The sequence below is a fragment of the Python bivittatus genome, unplaced genomic scaffold (assembly GCF_059951505.1).
Source record: "Python bivittatus isolate LINGU-HERP-01145 unplaced genomic scaffold, Pbiv_v1 ctg000330_np1212, whole genome shotgun sequence".
Lineage (NCBI taxonomy): Eukaryota > Metazoa > Chordata > Lepidosauria > Squamata > Pythonidae > Python > Python bivittatus.
In genome coordinates, this window is record NW_028277058.1 from 42,900,147 (window position 1) to 42,916,932 (window position 16,786).

The 16,786-nt window shown below is 36.7% G+C and overlaps 1 protein-coding gene across 1 annotated transcript in view; it reads right to left on the bottom strand.

Moving 5' to 3' along the window:
• STAB2 (stabilin 2) overlaps window positions 1–16,786 on the bottom strand; it is a 93,288-nt gene that overhangs the window by 64,997 nt on the left and 11,505 nt on the right. Inside the window, exons 5-18 of the mRNA XM_007425270.3 lie at window positions 16,630–16,699; window positions 13,554–13,649; window positions 12,306–12,431; window positions 11,543–11,739; window positions 9,777–9,910; window positions 8,304–8,437; window positions 5,706–5,788; window positions 4,523–4,672; window positions 3,513–3,656; window positions 2,542–2,604; window positions 2,320–2,439; window positions 1,691–1,744; window positions 740–820; window positions 384–536 (exon numbers count right to left, since the gene is read on the bottom strand). Coding sequence (XP_007425332.3) covers window positions 384–536; window positions 740–820; window positions 1,691–1,744; window positions 2,320–2,439; window positions 2,542–2,604; window positions 3,513–3,656; window positions 4,523–4,672; window positions 5,706–5,788; window positions 8,304–8,437; window positions 9,777–9,910; window positions 11,543–11,739; window positions 12,306–12,431; window positions 13,554–13,649; window positions 16,630–16,699 — 1,605 coding nt within the window. The remainder of the gene's footprint in view (window positions 1–383; window positions 537–739; window positions 821–1,690; window positions 1,745–2,319; window positions 2,440–2,541; window positions 2,605–3,512; window positions 3,657–4,522; window positions 4,673–5,705; window positions 5,789–8,303; window positions 8,438–9,776; window positions 9,911–11,542; window positions 11,740–12,305; window positions 12,432–13,553; window positions 13,650–16,629; window positions 16,700–16,786) is intronic.

The window sequence follows — 16,786 nt, forward strand, 5'->3', positions numbered from 1 at the left end:
GCATATGCATCAATTCTACTTCAGTTTAGATACATGCTGAACATATTTCTATTCATCTTGACATTTATGACATTACTGTTCCTCTGCTCCTCATAATCACTGGTCTATATGTTTGTATGCTTGTGTATGCGTATACATGCATATATATACAAAATATATCAATCTCTATCTACCTCTCTCTCTCTCTTGATTTCATTTTAAATTTTAGAAAATATATTTAATGTTTTACACTCCTTAGAGATGCACGGTATGATGGACAGTTCAGAAACATTTGAAATAAGTAAACAAGCAGAATAAGCATTATTTAATTAATTAGCAGAAGGAAGTCAAAGATAGAAAAGAATATTGACTGTTTTGAACTTTACAGGACAGAAGAACCTTACCAACTTAAGTTCAAATTTCTCGTTATTGCATCTTTGTGGCACAATTGGAATTATAGAGGGAGGTATAAGTACACCAGAAACAGTGTAAATTCTGCCATTTTTTGCAGCAATGTCAGCTTCTTCTATTTTCTTGCCATTGACCAGGACTTGTCCCTGCATAAATTATTACCATAAATTGAGATTATCTTTTGAAATTACTAGACTGTATTTCAGAATGTTCCCACTATTTTATACCCTTGTCTATTATTCTTAATTTTAAATCTTCACAGGCAAGGACTTTGCAGTCTAAAATATTTTGACTGAATTAAATAGCAGAACAAAATTATTAAGTAAGAATTGGATTTGCCTGGATTTACATTTTCAGTGACGTTGAAATAGATGAACTGTTGAGCCATAGTTTTGATGTGCACTATAGAGATTAGGCTGGCAACCTCCAACTGTAAGAAACAAAGGAGAAATTAAATGTACTTACTACACTAAAGAAAGATTATAATAGGAGTCACTGCTTTGGTGTGGAAGATAGTGGGTAATATCTTTAAAAAGAATCCATGGAAATGCTGGGAGCTAAATAATGCACCTATTTTTTTCCAGCTCCAGATCATTATTGGAGACTCCCCCTTTTGTGATAGTTGAACATTAACACTGCTTATTGTGGAAGCATCACAGATTTTAGCAGTGGGAAAGTTCATTGCAAAGTTTAGTAAAACTGTTGGACATATCCACAATTAAATTTCAGAATCAATGACCACTTGTTTTGGGTATGGTTTATACTTCAGAAAACTATGACATCATAACAACTGCAACCACTTTATTCAGCTATGATCAAGCAATCAGTCATCATTATATTGGAGAGAGGAGGGAAAAGGAGAATTGGTGAAGATCTTCCACCTCTGTCCCATCAATGAAAGCCTAACTTGGGTCAAAGATTAGTAGAGATGCAATGTATGAGGGGCTTTTTAAAATGGTAAATTGTATTTGTGGTAAAATGGTAAATTTTCTGAGAGAGAAGAGAAAATTGGAATTGTGCACAAGATATGAGAGTTTACTTCTGTTCTTGGACCTTTTAGATTTGTTCCAGGACTTAGGAATGCTAATGCTAATGCTAATGCTAATGCTAATAATAATTTATTAACTCTGACTCTAAACCTATGCTTCTTGTAACATAGTACGCTGGCCTTCCAACAAATTAAATGTTAAAATTCCATGATTTTTGGAGACTTTCATTCATTGGAAAGCATGCATATATATTCATTTTGCAATAACTAAGGATATAATGAATTGAGTACAGGAGATATTTTCACACTTACCTGTGTGTGAGAAACAATGTGATTTTGAACCAGTTCGCGAAGCTTTCGTGAACCCTGCACAAATTTTAAAAAAAAATCTTCCTCATCAAAATGTAAACTTGCACAGAGAAGCTTCACTTAAGTGGACTGTTAGGAAACACACTTATTGTAATCATTTAATAGCTCTTATGAGCTTGCATCAGCCATCAGCATCATCTGGAAGGTGCTGTAATTCACTGCCATCAACCTTACTTTTTTCTCCTGCTCCTTTCTGCTTCCTGCATGTCTCATCAGTTGGTTTCCTTTTGAAGGGCTATGTGCAGTTGGAAAAGCAACAACTGCTGCTTTCTTGGGACATGTACAATGAGGGAGCCCCCCCCCCACCCTTGAGAGTCTCTTGACCTGACTGCCCAGATAATCCAACACTTGATCCACTTTGGATCCTCTCCAGAAAACCAAACATGAGAAATTTCACATACTTAAAAGTTTAACCGCTAAAATAATTACACCATTTTAAAAATTTCTTGACAGAACCTTCTCCTTCCTATTCTGTCACACAAACTGATTTAAGTTCTATAGTACAAAATGGCTTTAAAAAGTGCTGTTCATCAAGACCACAAAATTTAAATAATACTCCTTTAAAGACATACCTCACTTGACAACAAGTAGTCCAGAGTGCCCTCTTTCAAGTTTTCCAAAGCATCATTGGTTGGAATGAAAACTGTATTAGGGCCAGGATGTTTATCCAACATTGTTCCCAGGACAGTGTTCTGTTTTAAAAGAAGGGGGAGGGGGAAATGCACAATAGTGTCAACACATCCTTTAAAAAGATTATCTATCTTGTTTGTTTATTTGTTCTGGCTGTACCTTACCTCTACCATGGATCTAAATCTGGAGTATCTTGGTTTGTCTTGAAGCACTGCCATTACAGATCTCTAAGAAAATAAAGCCAGATTTGAATATTGATTAGGTGAAAATGTTCTGGTCTTTTTGTTTCCTTCTTAGCTTTTTTATTGTCTCTTTAGAATTGGTTTATTTCTATATATCTGCTGATGACTGATTTGTCTGAATGCCAAGCCTCCAGGAACAAAAAGCTAAGAAGGAAACAAAGCAAACAAAACAAAAGGCCAGAACACATCCTCTCCAATAATCAACACCCAGATAAGCAGGGATTAACCCCAGACAAACAATCAAGCAGAAAACAATTCCCCTAATCAAGGAACTAGCAAGGAGAAAACCACACCCCCACCAATACTGGCAGGGCAAGCTACTGTATATAAACAGGGAATAAACCCCACACTCACTAGCACTGATGATGTTACCTAGTTGGGTAATGAAACATCTGCAACCAACCAACCAACCAAACAACCAAGCTCAGAGAGCACCAAGGACTGTATAAGCTACTTGACACTAAAGTTTAGAAGTAAAGATGGATCATGATGGCTTGGTGGAAGGGAACCTGCTTTGCATGCATAAGCTCCAACATTCAGCTGTTGGATTCTTTGGGTAAGAATGAGAAATGTTCCTCACTGAAGCATTTAGTACCAACATTAAACTTAGAATTCTGGGAGTTCAAGTCCATCACATTTGGAGAATTTCAGAATGGAGAAGAGAGTTGTACAGTGTTGTTTTATGTATAAATAAAATGATGCATTAAAAATGTACATCATTCTTCTTCCTTAAACTGTAAGCACTCTCTTGTTTTCTTATATATTTATATTATGCACACACACACACACACACACACACACTATATGTATATATATATACACACACAATATATATATTTAATCCCATTCAGAACTGTAATTTGAAATCCCTTGCATTTTATTTTTGACCTTACCTCTTTATCACCTTTAAACGTGGGTTCCATATTGTCCAGGGCTGTGTCGATAATATGAATGATTCCATTTGAAGCAACAATATCCCCTTGTAGGATTTTCCCCTTCTTCTTACCTCCCTGAATTCTAATTCTTAGTAAATTTTCCTAAAGTGGCCCAGAAGACAAATATAGAATAATAATCTATCTTAAATATATTATTTATTAACCATGTAATCCTGCATATATTAACATTATAAACACTTATATAAAATGTATGATATTCGGCATTTTGTTCTATTCAGCATTTTCATTCTATTCTACCTGAAATAAAGCACAACAGATGTAACGTTTGCAATTATATACTGCTTGTAATACCTGGAGAAACCATTAAAAGAGCCTTTTAATAGAAAGTGGTTTTAAGCTCAACATTTTGCTTGACCTTGCCTTGGATTGCAATGCTGCTCACAGGGGGTGAGGATGGGGAGTCAATTGATCAGGACTCTGACAAGGAGGCAGCAAAGATCCAGATCGCTACTCCTCTCTGGGGGAAGCAAACTGGAATGGAGAAAAGGGCTACCTGGTTTGGGATTGCAGTGGGAGAGAAACGGTGAGAGTTCTTCTCTGAACATGTCATAAGCTCGTGTAGATAGAGATAGGAAAAATTTTGGCTCACCGCATGCAATGATGGCATTGCCTACCCTCAGCAGTCAGAGATATACCAAGCTGCTGTAGGTCAATCATGAATGTATTGTAGCTGTAGTAATATTTGCTTCAGTCTGATCTGTGGATCTCAATGATAATATATCTAAATACAGTTCATGCACATCTATATATTAGGTCTACATGTCTATATGTATCTATTTATGCACATCTATGCCTATATATTAGATGAACAGCCTGTTTCTAAAACAATCACCATGAAAGTGCAATAAAAACATTAATTTTAAAAACAACAGTCATAATTCAGCTAGTAGAATACTCTCCAAAGCATTTAGAATTCTGTGAAACGTAGTTTTAAAATTATACCTAACCATTTCATCGTTGAATATATCTGCTGGCTTGCCCGCCAAAGTATAAACTGTTCTTGTATCATTCTGCTCATTCAAGCTGAGTTGTCCAGCAAATATATGAAGCTTCACGAAATATTGTGCACTCTCTTTATCAGAAAGAAGTTCTTTAATCTGGAAGGTTAACCAATGAATCAAAAAGATTACTGTTTGAAGCATTTCTTTTAACCACAGGGAATACTCAGTAATGTAGAGAAGAAATAACCATAAAAAAGCTGAATGATAAAAGAGACTGCCTTTAATGAACTTGCAGTTTCAAGCAGGAAAAGGGGGACAAAATGCAATTTCAGCACTTCTTCTATGAGACACTTCAAGGAAAAAACCAGTAAAGCAGATTAAAAAGATTACATGTTCCATACATGTTCCATAATGATCACTAGCAAAGAGAGAAAACTAAATATTTCAGGATGATTGTCAAAATTCTAGTCCAAAATGGAAATGGATGCATGTACGCTTCAGCATGAATGGTAGAGTAAGTAGTGCTCAGTTCTAAAGTCATAAAAATGAAACAAATACCAGATTTCATATGGGTCAGGAAGGAATATATGGTGCAAGGTTAGCAATGACGTACTCTAACTGACACTTAGAAATAGGTATTGTGACAATGCGTATTATACTTGCAGAAAAAACATATATATATATTTCTAGCTGGAAATCATATTTTGGGCATGCTTCCAACATCATGAGGATGAAGTGCTTCAGATCTCATGTAAACATAGCAGCTCTCTACTGTGCATTAAAACAGCCTATCTTTTTTTCAAATTTCTGTCTGACTCTGAAAGAAAGAGGCAGCTGCTTCAAGAAATCGACTCGCAGACCATTTAAAGGAGTCAAGCCACTCAACTTTTATAACAACCACGTTTTTTTTCAGGATTGCATGGAAACCTGAGAAAAGGTTTATTTTAATGAATAGCAGAGAAGTGGTGTGCTCAGACAAAGTCAGTAAGCTTTCTTCCTACTCATTTAGTAAGCATGAGCAGCCTAGCATTTTACAACAAAGTCCAACAGAAAGAAATGTTTTTTGCCTGGCATACATGTGTAAAGCATGCATTAAGGGTTGTTTGTGTATATCTAGATCACATCTCTGTTGAAGAATTAAACAAGTAGGTGAAGTACCATACCATTTTAGAACACTCCACTTACTTACATTAATTCCGTCGAATCCTTTATTTGTTGGAACAAGAACTGTAAATGGTCCCAAACTAGTGAGTGGCCATTCATAGGCACTTTCTGAAGAGGAAAAAAGGGGACAAGAGAAAGGAAAAAAAGAATACATAGAATAATGCATGTGGAATGGAATTGGTGGGAGCTGTAGTCTAAAGATCTAGCTCTGGAGAGTCCAATGTTGCACTTCTTTGCCTTCTTTGACATTAGCCTGGGAAGTTTAACTGATATGAAATAGAGCTGCTGATGGGTTGATAGGAAACAGAACTGTGAGATTCCTGGTGACTTTTCTGGATCTGGATTTAAGAGTTCCAGCAGCAACAATATTCCCATACTTCTAGAATTCAAGGTTTAACCTTGAAAAGGCCATTCCCATCCTGACATCCTTAGGAAGGAAATTTAAAATAAAGTGGTGGTACTGCTCAGTGAATTTTGGTGGGATTGGCATCGCCTTTCCAGTTCTGCTCATCATCCCACATGAGGAGAGACAGAAAGGGCTACCCAAGTGAGGAGGGGGTGCAAGGAGAGATTGCAGCCGGTGGTGTGAGTGCAGTCAAGCCACGGACAACAGCCAGGATTGGCGCAAGCTGGTTGTCCTCCCTTGCCAGGCTGAGTCACACCCATGGAAGAACATCAACTTCTCCATCTTATTAATGCTTTCTAAAGGTTACAATTTGCATTTCTTTAGGAAAACCTGGTTATGAGTTTGTATTTCTTAAAAAAAAAACCCAAGTAATCTATCCAAGTAAAGATAAAGCAAAACAAAACCTCAAAACAAAACCTTGCACAGAGGCTTTTGTTTATAGGGTGCAAGAAAGCTTAAAAAAAACAACAACTCTCAAATAGATAAGACATATATTTTAACCACCAGGATTGTAGACAATTTGATGTTACAACACTAGATTTGTGCAAATGCAAACACTAATGATAGGAACTGATCCCTTGCTATCTCCATTTATCAGTTTCCTCTGCTGTTGTCATCTATCCTGTTTTCTTCATGAGCTAACACACCTTTTCCTTCCATTCCTCATGTATCCGTAGCCTGAGAACTAGTAAAAAGGTCATCTTGGCATTAATTTACATTGGCAATGGACAACATTGCACGAGAAACTGGACACAATTATTGTTGCTTTGACTGGATTTAGTAAGAGGGTTTTAGAAAGGTATTATACAAAGTAAGGGAGATGACCTTGGTAGAAATATGCAAGATTCTGTTGTCATAGCCAATCTCAGTAAAATCAGTTTTAGTTTTCCTGTGGAATTGATTTCATGGTGTCGTCTACCTAGCAAGGCTGACATCAATCTTGCAAGTCTGTTTGTGCTGTATTTCCGGCTCCTTCTTATACTTCAGTGAATTAGGGAGGTATCTGCCTGAACCACTTCCGAATGTTATCTCATTTCGCTAAAATGTTAGAAAGGTTTAAAAATGTTTCAGCACCTTTTGCCTAGGCAATAGTTCTTGCATATTTCATCAAGGACATCTTGACAGGCATGCTTGAACTGAACAGAGCTGTATTTTTATTGTATGTTTTTATGTTTTTACTATATGTTTATTTTAAGTTTAAAAACCTAGAGACAGGAGATTGCTAGATTGCTAGGTCTTTGCCTAGAAATAGTTACAGTGCTGGAAGGGATGCAGATTCTGACCTCTCTGACCCAAAATCTTTCAAAAATTGTTCCAAATATATGTTTAACGCAAGGGAAGGGAAAATTATTAAATAGCTGTATGTAATTTTAATTTAATCTATAATTTATTTGCATATAGTTGATGTTTTAAAAGATAAATATATTATTTAATGGTGAATTTATTTAAAGGTTAATGAACTAAAACAAAAGAACACTTCAGGCAATGTATTTGATGGACAGTGTAGGTACATAGATAAAATCATAAGGGTAAAGAAGTATTACTGCACACAGGCTTATTATTTATCTTGACCAAGAATTGAAGCTCCTCCAAAAAGGAATAATTTGGTTGAAATCTTCCAAAACCCTTAAAACCCTTCTGACCATTATTCCTGAAAACTGACAATATAGTTTCCTTCCATTTACTGTAGTGTAACTCCAAAAATATGTGTATCACAGTTGACATTCCAAGAACCTCCCTGATACTCAGTCCATCTACATGTGTATATGGATTTTATAGCTCTCCAAAAAGGTTAAGAGCAAATCTTGGGCATTCAGATGCTGTAAGTACTGAAGAAGTAGAGTTGGTACACTTTAAGAGAGCCACTTTGCTGTACAGAGATTAAGGCATCAGGCTAGAAGCTGGGAGACAGTGAGTTCTAGTCTTAGGCACAAAGCTGGGTGACCTTGGGCCAGTCACCCTCTCTCAGTCCTTGAAAGGAGGCAATGGCAAACCACTTCTGAAATCTTGCCAAGAAAACTGCAGGGACTAGTCCAGGTAGTCACTAGGAGTCAAGACTGACTCAATGGCATGTGCACGTGCACACACACACACACACACACACACACATTTAAGGAGATTTTAGCATCCATCTAAATTCATCTAAATCTTCTGATAAGTAGCTATATATGTGAAATAAGTTTGCCTTTCAAAATCACTTTTTTGGTATTTACTCACCAAAAAGTTCTATAGCAAATATCAGATTTCCTTGCCAATATCCTCCAGGTTCGGCATTCATCTTTCTAATCTGATCCATGATGTTTCCATAGCAAATAAATCCATCACCTACATAGCCCTTTTGGCACATACACCTGTGCAAAAATGACAAAGTATTATGTATTGCTGTTCAGCCTAAGAACACACAGCATTGTATTACAAAAAGTGCAATTAAGCAACACAAAATAACACAATATTCTAATCCAGCTTGCGACATGACTGCACAGGAAATGCAAAGAAATACAAACGTAACAGATGAAATTGCTTTATTAGACTCGCTCAAGGAATTGTACAGAAGGAGCTATTAAGCATCACAAATAACTTTTTCTACTCTCCTTTTGGTATTTAACATGGGATTTAGTCCACCTTTAGATGCAATGTGATTCAGAACAACATTCATGAACTGATGGCATGGATCTTTTGATCTTGGTCAGTATATTTATTCTGATACTGACTGACTGGCAAGATTCACTAAAACCTATCTGCTTGGAACCTGTCCCATTTATTTTAATAGGACTTTCAAGTAAGCAGGTTTTCAGCTTTTTCCATTTTAATAATTTAATATCCATTAAATAAATTATGCAGTCAAAATGTTATTTTTGTTGTACTTAAATATTTTATGACAGCCATTTTAGTGTAGTAGTTAAGGCATCAGGCTAGAAACCAGAAGACTGTGAGTTCTAATCCCACCTAGGCACAAAGCCAGCTGGGTGACCTGGGCCAGTCACTCTCTCTCAGCCCTAAAAAGGAGGCAATGGCAAACCGCTTCTGAAAATGTTGCTGAGAAAAGACTCATCCTGAAAGTTGCCAGGAGTCAAGCCTGACTCAACTCAAAATCACAAATAGATAGTTATAGATGTATGGTACACCTTTAGACTTGGGTTATCTGCAAGAATTTAAAGTAATTCCATGGCTAAGAACCAGAACTGATTCTCTTTAATGTTTTCCAAATTACAGTCCTTTATACAAAGGTGCCATTTTCCCCAGCTTTGATGCACTGTTGTTGCAGAAGGAAGCTTTGTCCCGTCTGTTCACTTCAGAAATCCTTAAGGCACAGCAGCCCTGCGCAGAATCAGCAACTTCAAAAGAGCAGGAGCCATGGCAACTGAACAGTTGCCATGGCCCCTAGGAAGAAGCAAACACCAACAAGATGGAGCAGATAACCATGGTTTGCAAAGTCCAGAAGGAGTGTTAGAAGGCGCCATCATGTTTATTCCTCACCTCTTCTCATTTTCCCACAAGTGCTAGATCCTGCACAGAAATCCTTATTTGTTTAAATCAGAACTCCTTGTTCCATCTAAAGCCAATAATATTAAGGATATAATAGTAAGCATTTTGGCCTCTCACCAGCATTTCCCCCCCAAACCTTCACTTTCTCAAAGTTTCTGATTAGTACACAATTCCTCCAAAAGCATCAGAATATCCGGTACTTACAGAGTTTGCCCTGGTGCAGTGATTGAACATACGGCATCTTTATGGCAGGGATTGTTGGTTGCACAGATATCTTTCATACTACATCCTTGGCCAGGTACGAAGTTGCTGAAATGTTCTTTGCATTCACAGTGAGACTTAATTTGAAGGAAAAACAAGTTAGTTTTCTTTAAAACAAGGATTTGCTTATTTTTTTTATCAGTCTTTTTTTTTAACCTTTTTTTCTTTTTCCATTTCTTTGTCCATATTAAACTTGTAAGCTCTGAAGGACTGATACTTTTTTTTGTATTTAAATTACTCTTTAAATTATCATATACATTGATAATGATATATTGAACAATAATAATTCATTTACAAATATCTTATTTTCATATTATAGGTACCTTATGACAGGAGAGCTTTATATTTAATCAGGATACATTTCTACTTAGATTTCATAAATGTTTCCAATTTCTCTGGAATTATTTTTTTTTTGAGATCGTATTTGTTTCAAGTCAGTATGTGCTTCATCAGTTATACAAAGGTCTTTGATTCATGTCAAGCTGTGGAAAGTGCTTAGAAAAATGGGAATCCCAGAACATCTCATTGTCCTCATGAGAATCTTATATACAGGTCAGGAAGCCACAGTACAGACAGAACATGGCAAAACAGACTGGCTCCAGATTGGCAAAAGAGTGCAACAAGCCTGCATACCTTCCCCTTATTTATTCAACCTATATGCGGAATATATATTAAGGGAGGAAGAAGCATCAACAATCTGTGCTATGCTGATGACCTGATAGCAGGAAATGCAAACGATCTCCAAGCCCTAATACTAAAAGTCAAAGAACACAGAATGGGATTAAAATTAAATATACAGAAGTCCAAACTAATGACAACAGGTAGAACAAACGACCTTAGAATTGGCAATGAAGATATCAAAGTGGCGGATAGCTTCTACTTTTTAGGATCAACCATCAACAGTGAAGGAATAAACTATCTAGAAATATGCCGCAGACTAGTACTTGGTAGAGCAGCCATGAAGGCCTCAGAAAAGATATTCAAATGCCATGATGTGTTTATATCTACAAGGATCAGAATTGTGCAAACCATGGTATTCCCTGTGATACTCTATGGAAGCGAAAGTTGGACTTTGAAGAAGCAAGGTAGAAAGAGTACCAGCGCCTTTGAACTTTGGTGTTGGAGAAGATTCTAGAGAATACTGTGGGCAGCCAAGAAAACCAACCAATGGATCATCAAACAAATCAACCCAGAGTTCTCACTTGAGGCACAAATGACCAGGCTCAAATTATTCTGCATTATACAAAGACCCAACTCTCTGGAAAAGACTCTAATTCTGGCTAAGGTGGAAAGAAAGAGAAGAAGAGGATGATCAGCAGCAAGGTGGATGGACCTAGTTACAGTGGTTATGAGTGCACCCTTGGGAGTCCTGAAAGAACAGGTTAGGGATAGATCGTCATGGAGAAAATCTATCTATGTGGTCGCTAAGAGTAAGCAAACAACCAAGCTCAGAGAACCCCAAGGACTCTACAGTTCAACCCTGAGCTACATATATTCTCTTCTATTGAAACACAACCTCTGCATGTGTAAACATTTTAAAACTCCCTGAAAATAATAAAAACTAGCACTCTTGGGAAGAATAAGCACGTATCAGTAACTGTTCAGTTTTTTTAAAAAAACAAATAGTCTGATTGATTTGGGAAACAGGATATTGGACTATACTTATATTTAATTTATTTTCCCCAGTTCAGCCCAGTTTGTATACTTACCTTTCCAGGGCCATCATATTTACAGACTGTGGAGTCTGTAGGGCAGTTACCATATTTTGTTTGGCAAGGATTTATTGGTACGCATACTTGGCCATCGCCTTCATATCCATATTGGCACGTACAGTTATGATGATTGGGTCCAAGATATAGGCAGTCAGCATGAGGATCACAAACCATTTTGGAGCATGGATTGATAGCTTTGGGGAGGAAATAATGATACAAACACAGCAAAATAAGAGCTCAAGCAAGCATGGATTATGCTCATTGTTTTTATTTGTCCAAATATCATTGATCTGTATCATTGTGCCATGATTAAATTATATCTTATCATATTTGGCACTTGATCTGAAATCCAGTGAAATAAAATAAGTGTTAAGTTACTGCTGGATTCATTGAGGGTGGAGCAAAAAGGCCATCCTTGCCACCAGAGCTGGCCTAGGATATGTTATTGCCTGAGGCAAAGGACGAGAAGATGCTCCTATTCTGCCTAGTGATAGGGCTAGTCTTGTTTGCCACTCATCCTCACATTTTGGTGGTGGAGCATCTCTCCTTTGTGGTGGGTAAAGTATTAAATGAATGAATAAATAAGCATATGAATGAATGAATGAATGAATGAATGAATGAATGAATGAATGAATGAATGCTCAATGAATACTCTGCATTGTTGGGAGCCTGGAAATCATCATCCTATGTAGTGATATTAAACTAGCACCACTCAGTTAAAACTAAAATAAAGAGCTCTTTTGGGTTGGCTGCTACTTACGTTTACATTGCTTGCCATCGCCTTCGTAATTGGGAAGGCATTTGCATTCCAGTTGGTTTTTGTCCACACTTGATACAGAACATCTGGAATTTTCTGGGCACTCTAAGGCTTTGCATTCTGGTATTGCTGGAAAGACAAAGAATATCCAATAGGCTGAGATTACTATACTAAGCTACAAGGCTAAGCAAACCAACACATCTCTTCAAGTATTACAACTTCAACAACTTCAGCTGCCTTTCAAAAACTTGGTTGTACCTGGTGGTAGCAGAAAAAAGACAAAAATATAAGTCATTCTTAAACTAGCTTTCTCTAATTTGGTCTCTTTCTAAATGTGTAGGAACTACTGCCATTCCCAGAATTCTCATCTAAATCCAGTGAACTCTAGTTCAAACACATCAATGTTTGTTGAACCAAGAAGTCAGTGTGGCATCATACATTGCTCTGACAGACCAAGCCATACACTTATAACCTTGGAGCATATATATGAAGGAACCCAAGATACAAGGCGGCAAATAAGAATTATGGTCACTTAATAGATAAAAATAAAGGTAAAGGTAAAGAAAAAAAATGGTAAAAATGTAATGTATTCCCATGGAGAACCCTGCATAACATTTCTAATTCCATTATTATTTCACTTACCTATCATCATTAGTATTTCCTCATAGATATGCAGTTTTTAGGAGATCAGTATTGCTTGTGGCTTAAGAATATGTGCTAACTTTTCCATGGTTTGCACATGTACATGGATAACCATGCACATATCACACTATCAAAAAAATAAAAATAGAGTGGTACTTTCAAACTGCAGAAGGAATGGGAGAGTGGAGGTGGAGAAGTAGAAGAGCTCTGATATTAGGAAAAGGCATGCCAGTAACCAAGACATAAGACAAATGATGATTTTTATCTAAATTAATCACAGGAAAAATTCTTTTTCTGAACTGTTAGGTAGAAACACAAGTCCTAATCCCTTCTATTACATGAGATGAGGTGCATTAGCAATACTTCTCTTGATCTTTGACCCTAATCACCTTTCTTCTACATGTTGCTCCTGCTACTTAATTAGCAGGAAATGTGGTGGAAAACTACTGGTCTGAACAGGACTTTAAGAAGGGAACTCCTTTTCAACAGTTCATGATACATTTATTGTCTTTTGAATGGCTTCTCACTACATGATGACTTCATTCACATGAGTCTCATTTATTCACATGAATAAAAAGATGTGTGCATGCCCAGAAAGGTGTTACTTACGTTGATCACAGCGAGGACCTTTGTATCCAGACAGACACAGGCATTGACCATCACCAGTTACCCCACTGTTGCATATTCCATGAATGCAGCTGCATGCTAGGAGGAAGGAACCCTTTAGTGGAGTCTGTAATATTTGAGATGTACATTTTGCTCCATAGCTAATAAGGACAGAAAATATTAATATAACACACCCACACCCACCCACCCACATATATATACATATATATACATATATATACATATATATATAGTCCCCGGGTTAAGAAAGCCTGGTTTAAGGATGACTTGTAGTTAAGAACAGAGCCTATTGCAGCAAAATTTGAGTTAAATACCCAATGATTCTAATTAAATACCCAGTGGTTCAAGTTAATTACACAATACTACTTATACAGTATTATACAATAATACTATTCTGGCTTATGTACAAATTCAACTTAAGGACAGACCTTGGGAACGGAACTTATTCTTAAACTGGGGACTATTTGTATGTATGTGTGTATGTGTGTATGCATGTGTGTGTGTGTGTGTGTGTGTACAAAAATACACACACATGCATACACATATGTATACATAAACTTTTCTTTTGCCTTAGCTTGACTTGAGTTTCCTGATAGATTAAAGACGAAGAAGGTAGCCCCTGGGCCACTTCTGATCCTGTCTTCTCCTAAGCCTCCTCAAACAGGTTACTAAATATTGGTAGCAAATTACTTAAACAGTGGGGGCAAATTTTGCATCTTATTTAGGCAAAGAAATAATTAAGGTGTACTCAGCCTTCAGATAAGCTTAGCATACCTCAGACTACAAACGGCCCAGCGAGTACTCAAACCTCTCCTCTATCCCACTTACTTCTGTGACACGGTTATTTATCTTTTACCCCAGTCCTTCCACACCTTTTTAAGCAGTCGGCAGGCTCAGAAAGATTGTCCATCACTCATTCATAGGTTTCATGAAGGCCCATCATAATAGCCTGCATTATGTTAAGTTACATAATTGCTGCTTTTCACCCAAGCATTTACAAATCTATATTGTTTAATTGTTAGGGTTCCCCCCCCCCTCAAGCATGGTCAATGTTTAATGATTGATTTTAATGCACTGTATTTTTTAACCCTTTGTAACCCCTAAAATTGTTGGAGAGTCTTAGAAAATGCAATCATAAACAAACAAACAAATAAATAACTACCTGCAGTTAGGGATGTTAGGGAAAAAACACCTAGGCACTTGTTGAAATTGCTTATGTAATAGTAAAGTTTTCTGGGATTTTTTTTGGCAATTAGGGTACACTGTATACAATAGGGTAAGAAGAATCATGTTACTGTACTTTTGGTATGTATATTTGTTTTGCATGATTTCTAGACTCTGATTGTAATAAAGTTTTGTGGTTGTTGGTGTTGCTGAATATCTTATCCTTAAACATATCACTGGGCTGGGGGAAACACATCCTCCTTTTAATGGTAATCACAAAACTGGATCTCATATAGGAAGCATCCTCTTGGCTCTTTCCAGAATCTTTGAGACAACAACTCCCAGACTACAAACAACTTTAGCAATATAGCAATATAGGCTGGGAATTCTGTTGACTCTTGGCCTCCATACTTTTCATATACTCGTTAAAAGTAAATGACTGAAAGATTGCCTAGGAAATATCTGTAGGAAATGTCTTCAATACGTTCTCAGCACATCCACAGCCACTAACTTAATAACCTGATTGCTGCTGTTTCCCTCTACGCAAAGAGCAGAAGCTATCTACAGGAAACATTGCTCTACCCAAGCATCTCAGAAAACGTTGGTGCGTGCAGAGCTACAGTGGTTTAATTCTTGCAAAACTTTCCTGTGTAGTTAAAGAAAGGACTGGATGGGAAGGAAGGGCTATAGTTCAGTGGTAGGGCATATGCTTTACATACAAAAGATGCCAAGGTCAGTGCCTTGCAGTTTTGTTTAGTTAAGCAGTAAATTAACCTTCTCCAACGTGAGGTCTTCTACACATATAGCTGCATTATTATAAAGATAAGACATTTGAATATAAACAACTAGAACTAGACAACAGAGTTTCAGAAATACATTGTCAACAATCAACTGATGTGCGCATTTATCTGTAGTGATTTTAAACTTTTTTTTATTGCTGCTGCAACTTTCTGCTGCGTTTATGCTTGTCTTGCTGATGTTATTTTGTATTGTATTACACTATATTTTTAATAAAACTTCTTAAAGTATGTTTTATTAATTCTTCTAATTAATAAACATGACCCATTTTTAAATTGTAAATGCACTATTTAATAATAAACCATTTTGAGATTTCTTTTAATAGGAAATCATATAGACATGTTTTAAAGAATAATTGTTAAATTTTGGGGAACCAGAAATCCTTGCTGATCTAGTTCTACTGATGATCTTTCTTTTTAGAACATCTGATGTACATGAACATTATCCCAAAATTAACATGCAGTATATGCCTGGAACCTCACACATGAAACCAGCTGAGCTAAGCATTAATTTGGGGAGAATTTGTGTTTATAGATGTACTTCTCAGGAATTCCTGGTTGTAAGAAAGAAGCCAAAAGTTGTTTTATGAACTGTCCTACCATTCAGATTCCACAGACTCTCAGCTGTGTAGGACTACAGATTGTTGTTTTTACCTTGGTTTCAGTACCTGTGATTTTGTATATATATGGCTGGTTACCTGGTTGGTATCATGGTGGTAAAATGTTTTGTTGATTTGGGTTTTGACTGCATAATTCTCTTTGAAGGAGGAATTTTATAGGTGTTTTTAAATTTCATACATGTGCAAAATGGTGAATAGGCTTTTATGCATTTTCCAAGTCTCATTATCGTGGTTTTGTTAGGCCAGAAGGAAACTCCCATGAATATCAAAGACTACCCTGTACAAAGGTTTTGCTAAATTATAGCTATTAAGTTGCATGTGACATAGATAAGAAGAACCAATTTGCTTTGGATAATGCCCCATTTTTATATTGCCACACAAGACCTTGTGCAATCTTTTGCGTGGAAACAATCGTACCATTTTAATTTGAGATTTGATTATATTCTGTTTTTAAAAGGGAGCCCACACTAGATGTACCTGAAGTACAGTTAGGTCCAAAAAGATTGTCTTCTGCACACTTTTCACAGGCAGTTCCACCAAATGTGTTCTGCAAAAAATAAGAGTGATGGTGAAGAGAAAACAGCTGAAAATCTAGGCTACAATCTTGAAAGACCAAGATTCCCAGGAAGCTTAA